At 38.6% G+C, this 16,755-nt stretch overlaps 1 protein-coding gene across 4 annotated transcripts in view; it reads left to right on the top strand.

The window, feature by feature from the left end:
• A1cf (APOBEC1 complementation factor) overlaps window positions 1–16,755 on the top strand; it is a 51,025-nt gene that overhangs the window by 25,114 nt on the left and 9,156 nt on the right. For 3 of the 4 annotated variants that reach the window (XM_029565196.1, XM_008836751.2, XM_029565197.1), the window contains exons 5-8: window positions 3,874–4,038; window positions 9,315–9,412; window positions 13,218–13,491; window positions 15,604–15,809. In XM_029565196.1, the coding sequence (XP_029421056.1) occupies window positions 3,874–4,038; window positions 9,315–9,412; window positions 13,218–13,491; window positions 15,604–15,809 (743 nt within the window). The remainder of the gene's footprint in view (window positions 1–3,873; window positions 4,039–9,314; window positions 9,413–13,217; window positions 13,492–15,603; window positions 15,810–16,755) is intronic. The other variant, XM_008836752.2, reaches the window with a different exon arrangement.

Genomic DNA, 16,755 nt, shown 5'->3' with positions numbered 1-16,755 from the left:
TAAAAGTCTCCTGAGACAACTTTGTTAGGTGCTCCAGCTCCATGTGGGCACTAACGTCCAACTGTTGAGCTTAATAAACCACCAAGACATTGCCTGGGTAAGATCAACCCAGGAAAAATGTTTCAAGGTGCTTGGCTTGCTGTAAAATATTAACCGAAATGTACAGGAAGCCAGGTGCTAACATGAATTTATATTAATGTAAGAAAATACCTAGAGCGACAGGTCAGACACATAGAATCAACTCTTCTCATGAAAACTGTGGGAGCCACCAGAGCAAAACCACGAAACATCTGGGTTTATTTTGTCCTTACGCAGTTTTCCCTGATTGCTCTTTTATTTAATGGTGCTGTTCGTGGAACAGAGTCTTGAGCAATCTAGATTAGCACTTTACTGCTCCGTGATGTCCCTAGCCTTGCATATGTGCTTTTTTTTAATGAGCATACAAGGTTATTATGGCATTTTTAAACAAAATGTATTTTAGTAGATCCTCCTTCCCTGCCATCTCCTGTATTTTTCCACCTCTGTTGACGCTCCCTTGTAAGCTCCCCACCCAGCCTCTTTTCCACTTTCATATCATATGAGTCCTTTTGCCCTCTCCCTCCCTCCTCCACACCACTTTTTTACCTTCTTTTGGTCTCCTTACTAAGTTTTCAAGCTTTACCCACATTTATACCCATTTATATACAAACACATACGCATATAGATTGCAAACTACAATCTACAAATGACAGCGAACATGCGGGTTTTGTCTAAGTTTGGTTTACCTTGCTTAATATTATTTCATTTTTCTTTATGCTAAAATAAAATTCTATTGTGTGTAAGTACTGCATTTTCATTATCCATTCACCTGTTGATGGACATTAAGGCTGTTTTGAGTTCCTTGTTACCATGAATAGAGCATCAATAAACACAGATGTTCAAATATTTCTGTGGTAGGATAGGGGCTCCTCTGGGTATATGCCCAGGGATGGTATAGATGGGTCATATGGTGCCTCCGTTTTTATTTTTTTTAATTTTATGTGTATGACTATATTGCCTGCATTATGTAAGTGTACCTGTGTCATGCAATGCCCATGGAGGTCAAAAGAGGGTGTTGGATACCCTGGAACTGGAGTTACATATAGTTATTAGCTGCCATATGGGTGCTGGAAATTGAACTCAAGTCCTCTGCAAGAGCAGTCAGTGCTCTTAATTGCTGAGTCGTCTCTCCAGCCCCATGATTTTAATTTTTTTGAGAAATTTTCATACTGAACTCCATCATGGCTGTACTAGTTTACACTCCTACCCACAATGAATAAGGGTCTCACTTTCCCCACATCCTCACAGCATTTTTAGTCAGATCTCTTGACTTGGGCCAAGTTGTATCTCAAAGTAGTTTGAATTTGCATTTCCCTGAGGATTAATGATGATAAACACTTTTTAAATACTTATTGGCCATTGGTGTTTTTTTATTTTTATTTTTTTTTAGAATTATCTGTTCATTTCATTAGCCCATTTGTTGACTGGCAGTTTGGGGTTCGGAGCACCTCTGTGTGTGTGTGTGTGTGTGTGTGTGTGTGTGTGTGTGTGTTTAATTTTCACAGTTCTTTGTAAATTCTGTGTATTAACCACCTGTCTGATGTATAGCTACACTTCTCTTTCTGTGGCCTGTTTGTTTGCTCTGCTGGTAATTACTTTTGCCATGCAGAAACTTTAAAAATGTCATGTAGTCCCATTTGTTGATTCTTAGGTCTGTCTTGAGTCATTGAAGTTCTGTTCCGAAAGTTCTTTCCTGTACCTCTGTCATGAAGTGTATTCCCTGCATTTTCCTCTGGTGGTTTCAGGTTCCGGATTTAAATCAAGGCCTTGGGTCTGCCTTGAATTGCTTTTGTATAGTGAGAAAGACATAAATCTAAATTTACTCTTTTGAAAATGAATATCCAGTTTTTCCACTACTGTTTGTTGAATAGGCAGTCTTTTCTTCCATTGCATGTTTTTGATACCTTTGTCACAAATTAGGTAGCCATAGGATTGTTAGTTCATTTCTGTGTTCTCTATTCCTATTCTATTCTAGAATTTTTCAAAATTTGGAAAATAGCTTCTGGCTTGAGAAAGATTATACAGCTTCAAAACTTACAAATCTGTTAAGGAGGTGGAGATTCTTCTGTGTTGCTTTCCCTCACAGCTTCTTCATCCTTAATTGCCTAGTGACCCTGATTCTCAATCCAAGGCCTTAGTCAAGAAGCATCCTAAGTCTCTCAGTGACCTGCACTTAATATTTTGCCACCTTATTCATTTTCCCCCTTTGGTAACACCAACCTTTCTACCTTGGAAAAGTTCCCTGTATCCACCCTGTTCTTGGGCACCACTGTAGTACCAAGACTACATCTAAATCTGTTTTTCAAGTCCTTTTTCTATGCCCTCTAGTCCTTCACAACCATGTATTTTATTTCCCAACAGAAATTCTCCTTTCTATCAGGACAGAACCAATGTTCCAGATAACACTATACTCATTTTCATCTCTTTGTTTATAGTATTCTGTCCTCTCCAACAGCTCAGTCAACAGTCAGGGTCTGAGAGCTTCACTAATTAATGGGTAGAGAGATATGAATCTAGAGGGCAATTTGATACAATGTCTATTTAGCAAAATAATAATAGTAGGTTCATCCCTGGTGCCTGGGCACCCCCAACCATGGGTTCTTGGCCAGATTTGCAGTGCCAGGCCAGGCATGTGTTTCCTCCTGTGGAGTAGGTCTTAAATTCAGCCAGAAAATGGTTGCTAACCCCGTAACATTCATGCCACTATTGCACCAATGGGTTTATCCTGCCAGGTCAGTCACCATTACAATTCCAAACAATGAATTTTTTTTTTAAAAAACCCTCAAGTTTTGAATAAAATTTGGAACTCGAGTTGACGTTCCTCCTCTTTTCAGCACTACAACACTGATCTCAACCTCCTGGAATTGAGAATTGAGTGGTAAAAACCAAAGGGGACAAGTGAAGGGAAAAAGCTCTGTGCAAGTGACATAAAGCTCATTGCCTCCTCTGTAAAACTGGGAGTTCCACCTCCCTTCCCTGCTTCCACAAGTTTACAGTAAGAAGGAACCAAGAGGGCCTACAGGAAGCACACAGTATAGTGACAAACATCCAGTAAGTTCTAATTACAGAAGAACAAGAACAGGGTAGTCTTGGGTAGGAGCTACTCTTTTAAGGGGGGCTAAACTTTTTATTATCAATTTTTCTATTGCCCTTATTGAATTAGAATTTTAAAAATATTTTTTCTCTAAACTCTCAAGCTGTCCATGTTCAGACAGAGGATATAGAAAGAACACAGTTGGTCTGAGCCCTGGATCAAGTGTGAGGGACAGAGAACAAACACATAATGCCTGTTCCCATCTACTCATGCTCAAGTATCATTTTGTGTACATCTTCTCGATGGTGGTGCCTGGCTAATATCACAGCACATTCCACTGACAGCAGATACTGTCCTAGTGACCTCTTAATGCTCTGTGGGAGTCAGATTCCATGTCTGAGTCCTAAGTCCACCCTTTGTCTTTCGCGGCTTTCGCTATCTCACCTTAAACAGCTACCATCCCCATGTAAAAGCTGTCCTAGGAGCCAAACATGCTCACTGCTTCCTCATTTCTTTTCCATTTCAAACCACATCCTAATTCTCTTTACACTCAATCATTATAATAAGCCACTAGTAACAGAGAACTCTCTTCTATCCAACTCATATTTATTTAAATGTCTTAAAATCAATAATAACCTCTTTTAGTGGTCTTAGTCTCTCAAGACCTTAAGGGTCAGTTCAATTTAAAAGGCCATCAGTATGAGCTGAGATGATGTCCTGATTCCTAAATAATTAATCATTGTTGTGATCATTGTCAACAGGAAGAATTCAGTTGTGGGGACACCCTATTGCAGTGGACTGGGCAGAGCCAGAAGTAGAAGTTGATGAAGACACGATGTCTTCAGTGAAAATTCTGTATGTAAGGAATCTTATGCTGTCTACCTCTGAAGAGATGATTGAAAAGGAATTCAACAATATTAAACCAGGTATTATATATATATATATATACATATATATATATGACTCCTTTTTAAAATGTACTTTAAAAGCACTTGTGCTTGAGGTCATTCTCCATAGCCTTAAAGAGAATAATTTTTATTTAGCTCTTTCTCATAACTGACTGCAGATTATTCATGTTACTTCCTCATCTTTGAACTAGAAAATGGAGACATATTGTTCTACAGCATTTAGGAATATTATGATTTATATTCATCTCTGTAGTTATTCAGTGAATATACATTTCCTTCTCTAAACCATAAATTCTGTGATTTCTTTTCCTTTTTAATAACCCCTCTGTCCTCACTCAGTCTGTGGGCCTGGGTACAAGACATGCCATGCAAATGTTTACCCTGTTAGTGGATACGTGGTCTAGTGGATACATGCCCCCTACTGTAGGACTAAGGCAGATTTTCCAGTCTCATTGCTACTAACATTTTGGGACAAATCATCCTCGGTGGTAGGCAGATTTCAGGGTGTACAGCAGAGTTCAGGCTATTCAGCAGCATTCAAGGCCCCTTCCTACCATATGGCAATAGCAACCTCCTGTAGGTAACAGCCTGTAGACATTTCCATATATGCCCTAGGGGTAGGCAGCATTCCACCAGGTGAGACCCACTCGTCTAAACAGAATATACTTGTGACTTTGGACATAGAATAAGGAAGTGACAATCAAAGGAATCCCCCAGTCATGAAGAAAAAGGAATAGAAGGTCAACGCCAGGGGATCGGTAGCTGCTGTTCACCTGAAAAGTACTTTTCAGTTTCAATGCCAAGCCAGAAGACTAGCTCTCTTCCTCTTTCTTCTCACTACAAGACATACAACACTGCTTTACACAGGTAAAGCATTTCACAAAGCAGTATCCAATGGAACATGTCCCAAAGCCAGTTCAGAGCATCAACTCTACAAACTGTTAGAGGTTACTAAGAAATGCCCACCATGGTCAAATCAGTCTGTAAACACCAGATTTTGCTAACTAAAGCACATTTCTTTATCGTGGGATTTAAATTGTTGGTTTTCTAGCACACTTGAAAGTCTCCAAGATACAGGATGCCTGACTTCCCAAGTTTTGGAACATGGGCAATCCTCTTTTTTGCAAGACCATATTGTGGGATTAGTATATGTGGGGACATATGCAACAACAACAGCCTGTTTATCACAGTAACATCTTCCTATGACTTGGAATTTCTCAGGCTTCTTGAAAGTCCTATAGGACAGTGGTAAGGATGGGTTATAGAGCTGTTGTTAAACCTTCCGAGAATATTCATATGCTCAGGCTTTCTGTTTCCAACTCTAGGTGGAAACAATTTTACAGGTATGACAGAATGATAGACTTTTGATTCACTCTACAGATAATTGATAAGGATACTATTTTTCTCTTTTTAAAGATTTCTCAAACATTTATCTTCCTTCAGCCTCGGGAATTCTGCTTTCCCTGACATTTCGGATTATGGCGTAGTTACTTAGCAACATCTATGAATCCACGGCTAATACAGAAACTGCAAATAATCTTCCACTTCACCATATACTAGGAATTATAGAGGTCATGTTCACATCGCTTGATGCTGATTCATCACAATGACCTTATAATATAGGATCCTTTGCTAGATCCTTTACTACTTCTGTTATTTTCTAGAAAAGAAAACCAGAGCCCAGAGTAGTTAGTCACACAACTAGCAGCTGTCAGAGCCCATATATAACAACTCTGAAACCATGCCCATCCTCATTCCCTTCACCCCTCCATTCATGCAACTGTCATTCTTTCAGTAGCTCCAATGTGCCAGGCACTGTGGGAGGGATTAAGACATGAGCTGTGTGTGGAAGGAATTTAAGATGTTCCAGGAAAGTAACAGCTAAGACATCCTACTCTTGGAATGCAGAGTAAAGTCATGTTGGAGGGAAGTCACATGTAGGCTGAGTGCTGAAAGTTGATGCAATTGTAAGCACAGCAACTGGTGTCTGTTTTGTGTATCTCACCCATTTGGGTTTGGGGTTTGCTTCCTCAGCATGAACAATACTTATTTTCCACCCACATTAAAATAGTCTTGGTCAAGGCAAAAACTGTTTTATAAAATCTGATGAAAGTAACATCTATCTAAGAAACACCAAAAAGAGCAGGAGCCAGCGCGGGCTGCAATAGTGAAAGAAGAGGAGGAAGAGGAGGAGGAGGAGGAGGAGGAGGAGGAGGAGGAGGAGGAGACTTGTAATCCCAACATCATGGAGACTGAAGCAGGATGATCATTAGTTTGAGGAGGTCAGCCTGGGTTGTAGAGTAAGATCCCATCTCAAAATAAAAAGACAAACCAGAAAAATGGAAGAAAATTTAGTTAGCATCAAATTTCTTGGCTACTTCTTCTCTATAAGAACGAAAGTTCATGGAATTTCCAATGTTATGTCGATTAAACTAGAATGATAAATTTTGTTGTCTTTTACTGTCTTGACTTCTGGAAGGTAAAATAAACAGTTTAGTTTCAATTTGCATAGATTAAAAAAATAGTACTTTTGTTTTGAAGGGGGTTGGAATGACAAGCTGCAAAAAGGCTGCTTCCTTTTATAGTCAATAAACGTCAGTTTTCCTAGTCTGCACATCTAAGAGAAATGTGCTCAGACCCTATACCCTAGAAACTATGAAAATAATAACTGCCAGCCAGCTCCTACACTCTTATCTCTGTCTCTCTGTCTCTGTCTCTCTATGACCCTCTGTGACCCCTCTCCCCCACATTACCTCTTTTCCTCTGGAACCTAAGACACGTCCAGCAATTCTAATGTAGTTCCTGGGTCAGTGGCACAACCTCAGGGCTCTGCAGTGATGTGTAGAATATCCTGTTTATCCTGTTGCACATTCTGCAAAAGAATGTGAACAACTAGCAGAAGATATTTTTGTGTGGAAAGGAGAAATTCGAAGCTACGAATTTCTTTCCCAGTAAAATGAAATAGTATATCAAGGCTAGAGGAAAACAACATTTAAAAAATTGTTTTTAGGGACTGGAGAGATGACTCAGCAGTTAAGAGCACCAGCTATTTTTCCAGAGGACTGGACTTTGATTCCCAGCACCCACATGGCAGCCAACAACTGTTTGCAACTCCAGTTTCTGGGGGTCCACATGCTCTTCTGGCCTCCAAGGACATTGCACGGCATGAGTGCACCTACCTACATGCAAGCAGTACTCTCATACACATAAAATAAAAATAATAAATAAAATTTTTTTAATTATTTTTAAAGTTTTGGTCCTTTAACAGAAGCTATATAGTTCCAGCATATCTGACCATATAAAATATCATTTAAACGCTGATTGGCATGGAAATATGTTATATCAATATTCTGGCAAACAGATGAAAATCACACTGGAAACCCAGGCCAGCAATATGCTATTGCCATGTAGTACAAGGGTGTCTGCTGTCGGCCTAACACAGCCATTCCATGAAATCCAACACTACAACAGTTTAGTGTCTGAGTCATCTGGAGGGCAGCATAAAACACAGATTGCTTGTCCCATCTGAGTGAGTCCAAAAATTTGCATTTCTTAAGTCCCCAAGTGAAACTGAGGTTTCTCGGTCCTAATTGCCTTTGTTGGGATTTCAGAGAATCTATTTGTTCTTTGTTGATGGATAATGCTGATGCCAGTGAATAATGATTATGAATAGTTATCACTAACACTCCAGGTTCTTATCCTATACCAAATAATGCTGAGTCAATAAGCAAACTTCTGTGCAATAAAGAATATCTTAAAATAAACCTTGTGGTCAATACTATTACAGAAATATCTAGTGTATGAGCATATATCCCTGAGCATGGTTCTTGTCCATTTAGAAACTAAGCTGGGTTGGGTCTGGTTAATACTTGGATGGGAGAAAGCCAACTTGTATTACACAAATGCCTACTTTCTAATTTATTTTATGTGGCCAAACTGTCGCAAATCAGGTTTTCCATAAGCAGGTGTATGTAGATGTTATCACTCAAAATTCACAGTGATTTCAGCATCACTAAGAATTTCAAAAACTCAAATTCATTCTCATGTACTTAACTAGTGAATGACAGACATGCATGTGAACTGAGAGATAGTATTTCCTGCTTGCACTTGTACTTACTGAGAGACTGGCCTTGTGTTTGCGGTCATGGCACTAGGCAAGAACGAGCTGAGGATGACCTCTGGTGCAGTTAAAGCAGACTTTTTCTCAGGGAGCTATGGACCAGTGGAGAAGATTGGAGTCGAAAGATGGAGGCCATCCTGGCTGATTCTACTCAGTTACCATCAGCCATGGAGCTGTAGTCATCATCCCACCCATCGCAGAAGGGAACAAAGACAGTATCTTAACAGTTCAGTTATTATACGGCCCACACTTCGTGGGTTCACATAGCTTTATTTAATTTTCTTAGTCTAGCCAGATAATTTTGCTCTATATAATTATTGTCATAAGAAGACAAAGGCTGAATTAATTTATATAAATATTATAAATTATCCTTAAATTACAGGTCTATAATTGCTCCAAAGGAAAGTAATTTGCAGTCATTAAACCACATGTTAGGGTGATCTTGAATCTGGAAGGCTAACTCACATTTGCTAGTCTTGACCAGTTTAGAAATGTATTGCATCACGCTGCTTCATGCCCCCTGCTTCCCTTGCATCTTCTTCCTCTTCTACCTTGGCCTTGAACCTCCCAAATAAAACATCAGCATTTTTTATAGTTTTTTTAAATTTTTTATGTGTATGAGTGTTTTGCCTACATGCATATAAATAAGTTCAGCACGTGCATCCAATGCCCACTGAGACAAGAAGAGAGAGTCAGATCCCTGGTAGAGTTAAGGATGGGTGTTAGCCACTGTGTGGGTGCTGGGAACTGAACCCAGGTCCTCTGCAAGAGTAGTAAGTACTCTTAACAACTGAACCATCTCTCCAGCTGCAACATCAACATTTTTTAATCAGTGTGTATAAGGTGACAAATAAATGAGTTCAAATCAATTGGATACTACTTTACCACATATAGGACATTATCTTTTATATTATATGAGACACAAAGCAAGATGTCGTTCTGTTAAACATATCCTTAATTATCTTATAATCTAGGAATTAGAAAACACAAATCCATAGTTATTTATAATAAATCAGACTATATTTTTTTATTGCAAAGAAAGCCTCTGTTAATTATACAGAGTTTTAAACCTGGACATACAAAGGAGTCTCACTGGATGCTTATACGCTTGGCAGCTAACCACACCATTGCCAACACTGACTCAACTTTGGTGTTGCTGGCATTTTATCTGCAGGTGCTGTGGAAAGAGTGAAGAAGATTCGAGACTATGCTTTTGTGCATTTCAGTAACCGAGAAGATGCAGTTGAAGCTATGAAAGCTTTAAATGGAAAGGTAATGTAACAGGAAAAAATGACATGACAGGACAGTTACACATATGAAGTCACAGTGCTTGTATCAGCATGCACAAGACTTGCACAAGTCCAGGCAGAAAAAAAAAAAAAAGACAGAATTAATGGGGGAAGTGGACAAGAAGCTCCACCCTATCTGAGGAACTATTGTTGGAAGCAGGAGACTCAGTTTGTTTAAGGGTGGGATGCCTGGTAGATTGACCAGGCTTCAAGGGATACACCCATACCCAAGAGCATTTGGGGAATGCAGTTAGACTCAATAGCCCTTTAAAAACTAATAGAGGACATGAAATGGGGGTAGATCTGAGAGGAGATGGGGGGGTTCTGAATATGATTCAAATACACTAAATGATATTCTCAAAGAATTGATAAAAAGCATTGTTTTTAAAATATGTTCAGATTTTGTCCAAACTTGTTATGGACACGCTATTCCAGAGAGAAATCCTTGAGTCCATCTTCCCCAGCTTTCCCCATCTCTGGCAGGCCGCCATCCTTTAAGGCGTGCAAAGAAGTGATAGAAAGGAAATAGAGAAGAGAGATGGCTAACATGTCTAGCCCTAACTTTTCCTGATTTGGACAAGTTACTAAGCCCTCAATTTTCTCAGGAAGAAGGGATTAAAATATTTTCATTTTTTCCCCAATTCCTATTTCTTGTTACTACACTTTGTAGTGCAGTGTTTTAAAAACAGCTGGTCAGAAAAATACCAAAAAAAAAACCAACCTGTCATTCTTCCCTTGGTGCTTGATCTTCCAAATATGGAGACTTAGAATCCTTTCTAGATATGGGGTCCAGGGGAACATCAACTTCATTATTCTTATTGTTGATTTGTCTGTACAAACCTATTAGTATTTATATTATTCCAGTAATCACTAGGAACCTTCTACAGACCATTCTTCTGCTAATAATATCTAGGATGCAAAAGTAATCAACATAAAGATGGTTGTCAAGAGCTGGAGCTCCACAAATACCCATGCAAAGTACGGTCAGCTAAGTATCATTACAAGAGATAAGTGTAATTAGAAGTGATTTCAAAGTAGAGAGCTCGGTGGAAGAAGTGAGGCATTGACAACCAGAAAATCTTCATAGAAACAAGAAGATAATATGCAAAAGAAACTATGAAAATTGGGCATACTTTCAAACAGCAAATAATGATTGGAAGGTTCAATATTAAAGCAGAATTAGGGAAGATCAAGGGAAAATTGGAGAACAGCAAATTTTGTTAGAACAAAATACACACCAAAGTGTTTACCATTGAGACTTGGATCAGTCAGCGTTCCAGTATACAACAGATGGCAAAGGAATTAATTACAGAAATGTAAATGAAGAAGAAGGGAGTCAAAATACAGTTCCAGAAGCTGGAGCTCAGGATATTTTAGAGGCAAAGGCACAAGGGGAGAAGCTGGAGGAGGAGTAGAACCTGAAATGGGATAGAAAGGGGAGAGCAGTCTGTTTGAACGAAGCAGTGATCTAGAATCATTCAACCCTAAACATCCTGGATCTCATCTGAAAGGTCTTTGGTCAAGTGATGCAGTGAGTACAGGAGACCTCCAGAGAGGGAGTCAGGATAATACATGGTGTCTCTCTCCCTGCTCTCCTACCAGGGTTCCACACTGACTAACTCCAAAGACAATGCAGATGGCCCAGGATCCCTGAAGAAGAGCTTAGAGTAGTAGCCAGAAGAGAGTTCTGGGTAGACATCGATGGGGTCTGGCTCTACAGGACAATGCGAAGGCTTCCCAGCCAGGTGCCTCAGACACAGGAGTCTGGAGCTTATGTAGTCTGAGGAGACTTCAAAGGAGTCTGGGGAGAAAGCACTGACTTCAAAGTACAAAAAGAAAACTGGAAAGTAAAAACTAATTCATGTTTAAATAGGCACTATGACATAAAACATTATTTCTTTGTTGATTATTACATTTATAATGATAAAAATGTTATTACTTTGTGGGGCTGGAGAGATGTCTCAGCAGTTAAGCGCACCGGCTGTTCTTGCAGAAGACCCAGATTCGAATCCTAGCACCCACATGGGGGCTAACAACCATCTGTAACTCCAGTTCCAGGGAATCTGACACCGTCTTCTGTGCTCAGTAGACACTGCATGACATGTGTGCACTTATACACATGCAGGCATAGCATTCACATACATAAAATAAAAATAAAATTTAAGAAATTTTAGTACTTTGAAAGCAATTTGCAAGTTAGCTTTTCTCTGTAAGCATTCCTGAGACTACACAATGATTTCTGGGAAGGCTCAGCTATCGTAAATTAAAGGGTAAGTAATTACATTGGAATAATTACAGTGGAAAGGTATTTATTAACAGTTTTCTAAGGAAGGAGCACTTTATTTCGGCTCCTGGTTTAAGAAGGGATAGATATAGCCCATCATGGTGGGGAAGGCGTGATGACAGGATCTTGAGGTGCCTGCCAGGATCATGAGGTAGCTGGTCACTTTGCATCCACAATCAGAAAGCTCAGTCATTCCTATTTTTTTACACCTAGATATTTTATATTCTACAACAGTGTTTATCAGTATGTAGCTAAATCTGTGTAATATTATTAGTAAATACACTAAATCTGTTTAAGGGTAATGTAATATAATAAAATAAGATTTCCTAGGCTTCTTAGTATACCTATGAATATTCATGCTTAATTTATAAATAAAGTGAGATTTTAAAGGTTTATAGTAAGGTAATAATCACAGTTACAGTTTAGAGGGGCTAGCAAGATACACACACACACACACACACACACACACATACACAATAAATAAAATACAATTCAGAGATGTTAACCTAGTAAAAATTGACTTTTATTGCATGGAGAGAGAAATGTAAAGGAAACAACTATGAAGCTGTTGTTGTCAATGATATGGTGGCAAGGTTGAGACAGGGTCTTATGTAGCCTGGGCTGTCTTGTACTCTATGTAGCTGAGGCTAGCCTTGAACTTTTGATCCTTAGAATCATAAGCACCCACTACCACACTCCAGTTGATTGACTGATTGATTGATTGATTGATTGATTGATTGATTGATTGATTGATTTCCTTTTTTTCTTTTCTTGGTAGTGCCATGATTTGGAACATTTTTAGGTGGTGCCTGATCCAATAGTTCTCAGTACTGCTCTCACACATGCCCAGTACCTTCCATCCCTGCTCATTGGCTCTCAACTTCTCAGCAAATGGAAAGTTCGCTTCACAAAGAAGCACCTGAGACAACATGCAATAGGCTCTCAGCCTCCTTTTTCTTTAGTAGAAACCACCTTAGCCTCGCTCTTCTGGTCCAGTTATATATTACGTACCTGCTCTAACAAGCACATGTAACTGTCTGCCAGTTGCAAAGATCTCACTGGGCTGCCCCTGGCATGGTGTTAATAACCGTAAGCTATCTGTATTGGTTTCTCTCACCTTCATTTTACTGTGCTGTGCAGTTTATGTTACACCCATAATGATCTAAAATTTCTTATATAACTATGTAATTTTAAACACATGTAACACATAATAGAAAATATTTCATAATTTTATGTTTCAGTGATTGTATCTCTGTTATAAATTCATAACTAATATATCAGTGGACAGTGGCCAATATGTCATTTTCAAACCTGTTGGCATCTTGTGTTACTTACCAACAAAATGACTCAGAGAATATTCAGCTGATATATAAGCATGAACGTATAAGAGAGACGATATAGAGAACTGGAAGTCAGTAAACATGCAGCAACTCATACAAGTGTTATTGATACTGAGTTGCCTGAATACCTTCTCAAATTGACTTTTCCTTTCTCTTCATAACAGGTGTTAGATGGGTCTCCAATTGAAGTGACCTTAGCCAAACCAGTGGACAAGGACAGTTACGTTAGGTATACAAGGGGCACAGGCGGAAGAAGCACCATGCTGCAAGGAGAGTACACTTACTCTTTGGGCCATGTTTATGATCCCACCACCACCTATCTTGGAGCTCCTGTCTTCTATACCCCCCAAGCCTATGCAGCGATTCCAAGTCTTCATTTCCCAGCCAACAAAGGACATCTCAGCAACAGGGCCCTTATCCGAGCTCCTTCTGTCAGAGGTAATACCAGTCAGCTCTGGTCTTACAGTGACACCAAGATTTCAAATGATTTATAGTTCACTAGTGTTAGACAAAATGGATGTGTCTACTGGGACAAAAGAACTAGAAAATTATTCATTAAAAAAATCAAAATGTTATATCAATATTTCTCATCTTACTGGAATCTGCTTTTTCACATTACAACTGGTTATTGAAAAAATTTAGTCATTGTATAGATGAGCCTAGTATACAAATTTGATTCTTTTGGGGACCTGTAAAATTTCACAAACTACAACCTAGCTCCAAAACTCTTGTTTATTTCTCATTATTAGACCACCATCTTGCCGTAATATGTGGCTGATTACAGAACTTTCACTGGATAGTATGGTTTGACAGAAACTATCTCAAACCGCAAAAAACATTTCAGTCACATATGCATTTCATGGTGACTTGATGGAGGGATCGTCTTTATATGAAAATCACAAATTATCATTAATTTGGTCCAACGGGTAGACAAGGTATTCTCTTCTGAATTCTCCCTCCAATATGTGAGCTAAGCCATTTGTTGCTGCTGTTGTTGTTGTTGTTGTTGTGCTTGTTTGTTTGATACAGGGGATGGCCTTGAACTCAGAACCTCCTGTCTCTGCATCCTAAGTGCTGAGTTTACAGGTCTGTACATATCTGTCTATGTGTGACACCTTTGAAAAGCCAAATAGTAAGAAAATCAACATTTCTCCAGCATACAGGAAACTAAAGAAATTCCAAGTAGGTAAAGGAACTCAGTCTGACTACCAGACAACAAATCTTTTGTGTCTAAATTCCAAGTAGGTAAAGGAACTCAGTCTGACTACCAGACAACAAATCTTTTGTGTCTAAATTCTACACAAATTCTCCATTTGAGCAGTTTTCTGAATTCAGTAAGTAACAAGCAATATAGATCTCATTAGTTCTAAGAAACTAGTTTGTCTCTGCCTTGTAATTTTCTGTGTGGCTGTTCTCAGATATGGAGAAAGTCATCAGAAGCCGAATCCCGTTTTCCCCTTCTGACAGCCATCAGGGCAATATCAACAGATGATGTATAAATTCTCTTGAGTTTGACATAGAAGAAAGGAGGCACACCTAGATTACTATGGAACTGTTACCTGTGTTTTATTATTTTTCAGGAAAACTGAACTGAGCATCTTAGGACCTTTTCAACAGTCTAAAAGTTCTATAAGTCATCATAATATAATCACCCAAAAATTATAATTGTAATGTAAAAGAAATCAAGATTTTATTCAGAATAAGTTCAATAGATGATAACAAATTGTGTCACTGAAACACGATGCATATATATAAACCATATCATTAACTAATCTATATTCTTCTATAAAGTTATCAACCAGTTGTGATGTAGAAAAAACAAACTCCATTCCAAGAGAAAATAATACATAGCATTAACAGAAAAGTAATCAATGAATAATATTCATAGATGAAGAGTAATCAATTTAATGGTTTATCCTTTTGAACCATCAATAGGAAATCAAAGCAACAATATAGTAAAAACAAAATCAAAAGGGATCTATGTATGAAACTCAATGGAAATTTAAGCCTCACAGTGACAGGCCATAGGAGAAAAGATGGTGAACTTTAAAAAGATGCTTTCTAAAAGTTTTTCTAATGAGTCACTGGTGGGTGGAATCACTGAATTCATTTCTTACTTGCTGACAGAAACAGTGACATTCACATAACAATCTCTATGCTACGACTGATTCCAATTCAAGAGGTCATCTTATGTTGGGATATTTTAATAAGCACATACTGAACCTTGCATAATCTGTAGAAAAATGTTAACAGGAGGTTAATTGAAGATAGAACTTGAAACTTTTCTCTCTCACCCAAATTTCTAATTACTTGTGTACTTATCAATAGCCTTGAAAATACCACCTTCTTCCAAAGATAGCTTTTAAGAGAGAGAAAGAAAGACCATGATAAGCCTTACCTTATGTTGAGTTTCATTACATTAGACTCCAAGAGTTTTCTGTCCGTCCTCAGGGCAGTAATCTGTGACTTGGGCTAACTTTTCCATTACAGTAAGATTCAGGGTGATTTTCTGGTGGTTTGATTCAGTTTAATGCCTTCTTACATTCCTAGAAATTTACATGAATGTACCTGTAGGGGCTGCGGGAGTGAGAGGACTGGGCGGCCGTGGATATTTGGCATACACAGGCCTGGGTCGAGGATACCAGGTCAAAGGAGACAAGAGAGAAGACAAACTCTATGACCTTTTACCTGGGATGGAACTCACCCCAATGAATCCTGTCACTTTAAAACCCCAAGGAATTAAACTTGCTCCCCAGGTAGGTAATATCATTCTAGAGACAGTTTAAGTTGGACCAGTGACCACCATTCAAATGGCTTGAGTTGATCCTTACTGAGACTACTGTTTTGTTTCCTTTACTAGATAAAGGGGTGACCAGCAAAATGTGCTCAGAGGGACTGCTGAGACTAAGTGCCCCTACTGCTCCATAGAATCAGCTTCTTCTTCTTTTAAATCATAATTCACTTAAATGCAAAAAATCGGAGAGCTATTAAGAAGTATTGATCAATACTTTAAATAAAAATCAAATGAAACAAAAACCCTAGTTCAGAATCAATGACTGTTAAAGATTTTTCAACAAACAAAGCACATTCACAGCAGGAAACCCTAAGGAGACTGTTTGGGACACTTTTTTCTTGGAAACTGTATTTAAGAGAAAACTCCACCATGAGCTCTAGGTAAACATCAGCTGTGAGATGCCATTAGTCACATCAAGCCTCCTTCAGTGTTCATAATCAGGCAGTGGCGTGATGGTAACTGCATGTTGCTTCTATTGCACAGTTCTAAGTTGCAGGTTTCTGACTGTAGCTGTGGTACTTTACTAGTGAAACCTAAAATTGTAAAGGTTGCTCCAATAGGGAAACTAAATACTATGTTTGAAAACTAAAATGAAGCAGACTCAATCCTTGTGAACCTGATGGTTGCCGTGTAAGTGTGCAGGTGTGTTCCTTCCTCTGAAGCCACATTGGCTGGATAGCTAGAGGTCCTTAGGATTTCAACCAAGGGGAAAGCATGGTATCTAAAAGCTTGATGCAAGAATTTGAGTGTGCATGTGTACAAGGGTAAGGGTTATTAATGGTTTTTTATATGCATCTAATGTTTTTGCAATTAATGTTTCTGTAATCAGAAAGAACAGATAAACAAAAATGTCTATTACAGTGGTTAACAACAACCATTTATTTAAAAAATAACACTTATTCGGCTTC

Source organism: Nannospalax galili, unplaced genomic scaffold (genome assembly GCF_000622305.1).
Source record: "Nannospalax galili isolate Female #2095 unplaced genomic scaffold, S.galili_v1.0 scaffold5878, whole genome shotgun sequence".
NCBI lineage: Eukaryota > Metazoa > Chordata > Mammalia > Rodentia > Spalacidae > Nannospalax > Nannospalax galili.
Note: the sequence above shows the minus strand (reverse complement) of the source record. Positions and strands in the feature narration are given on the sequence as shown.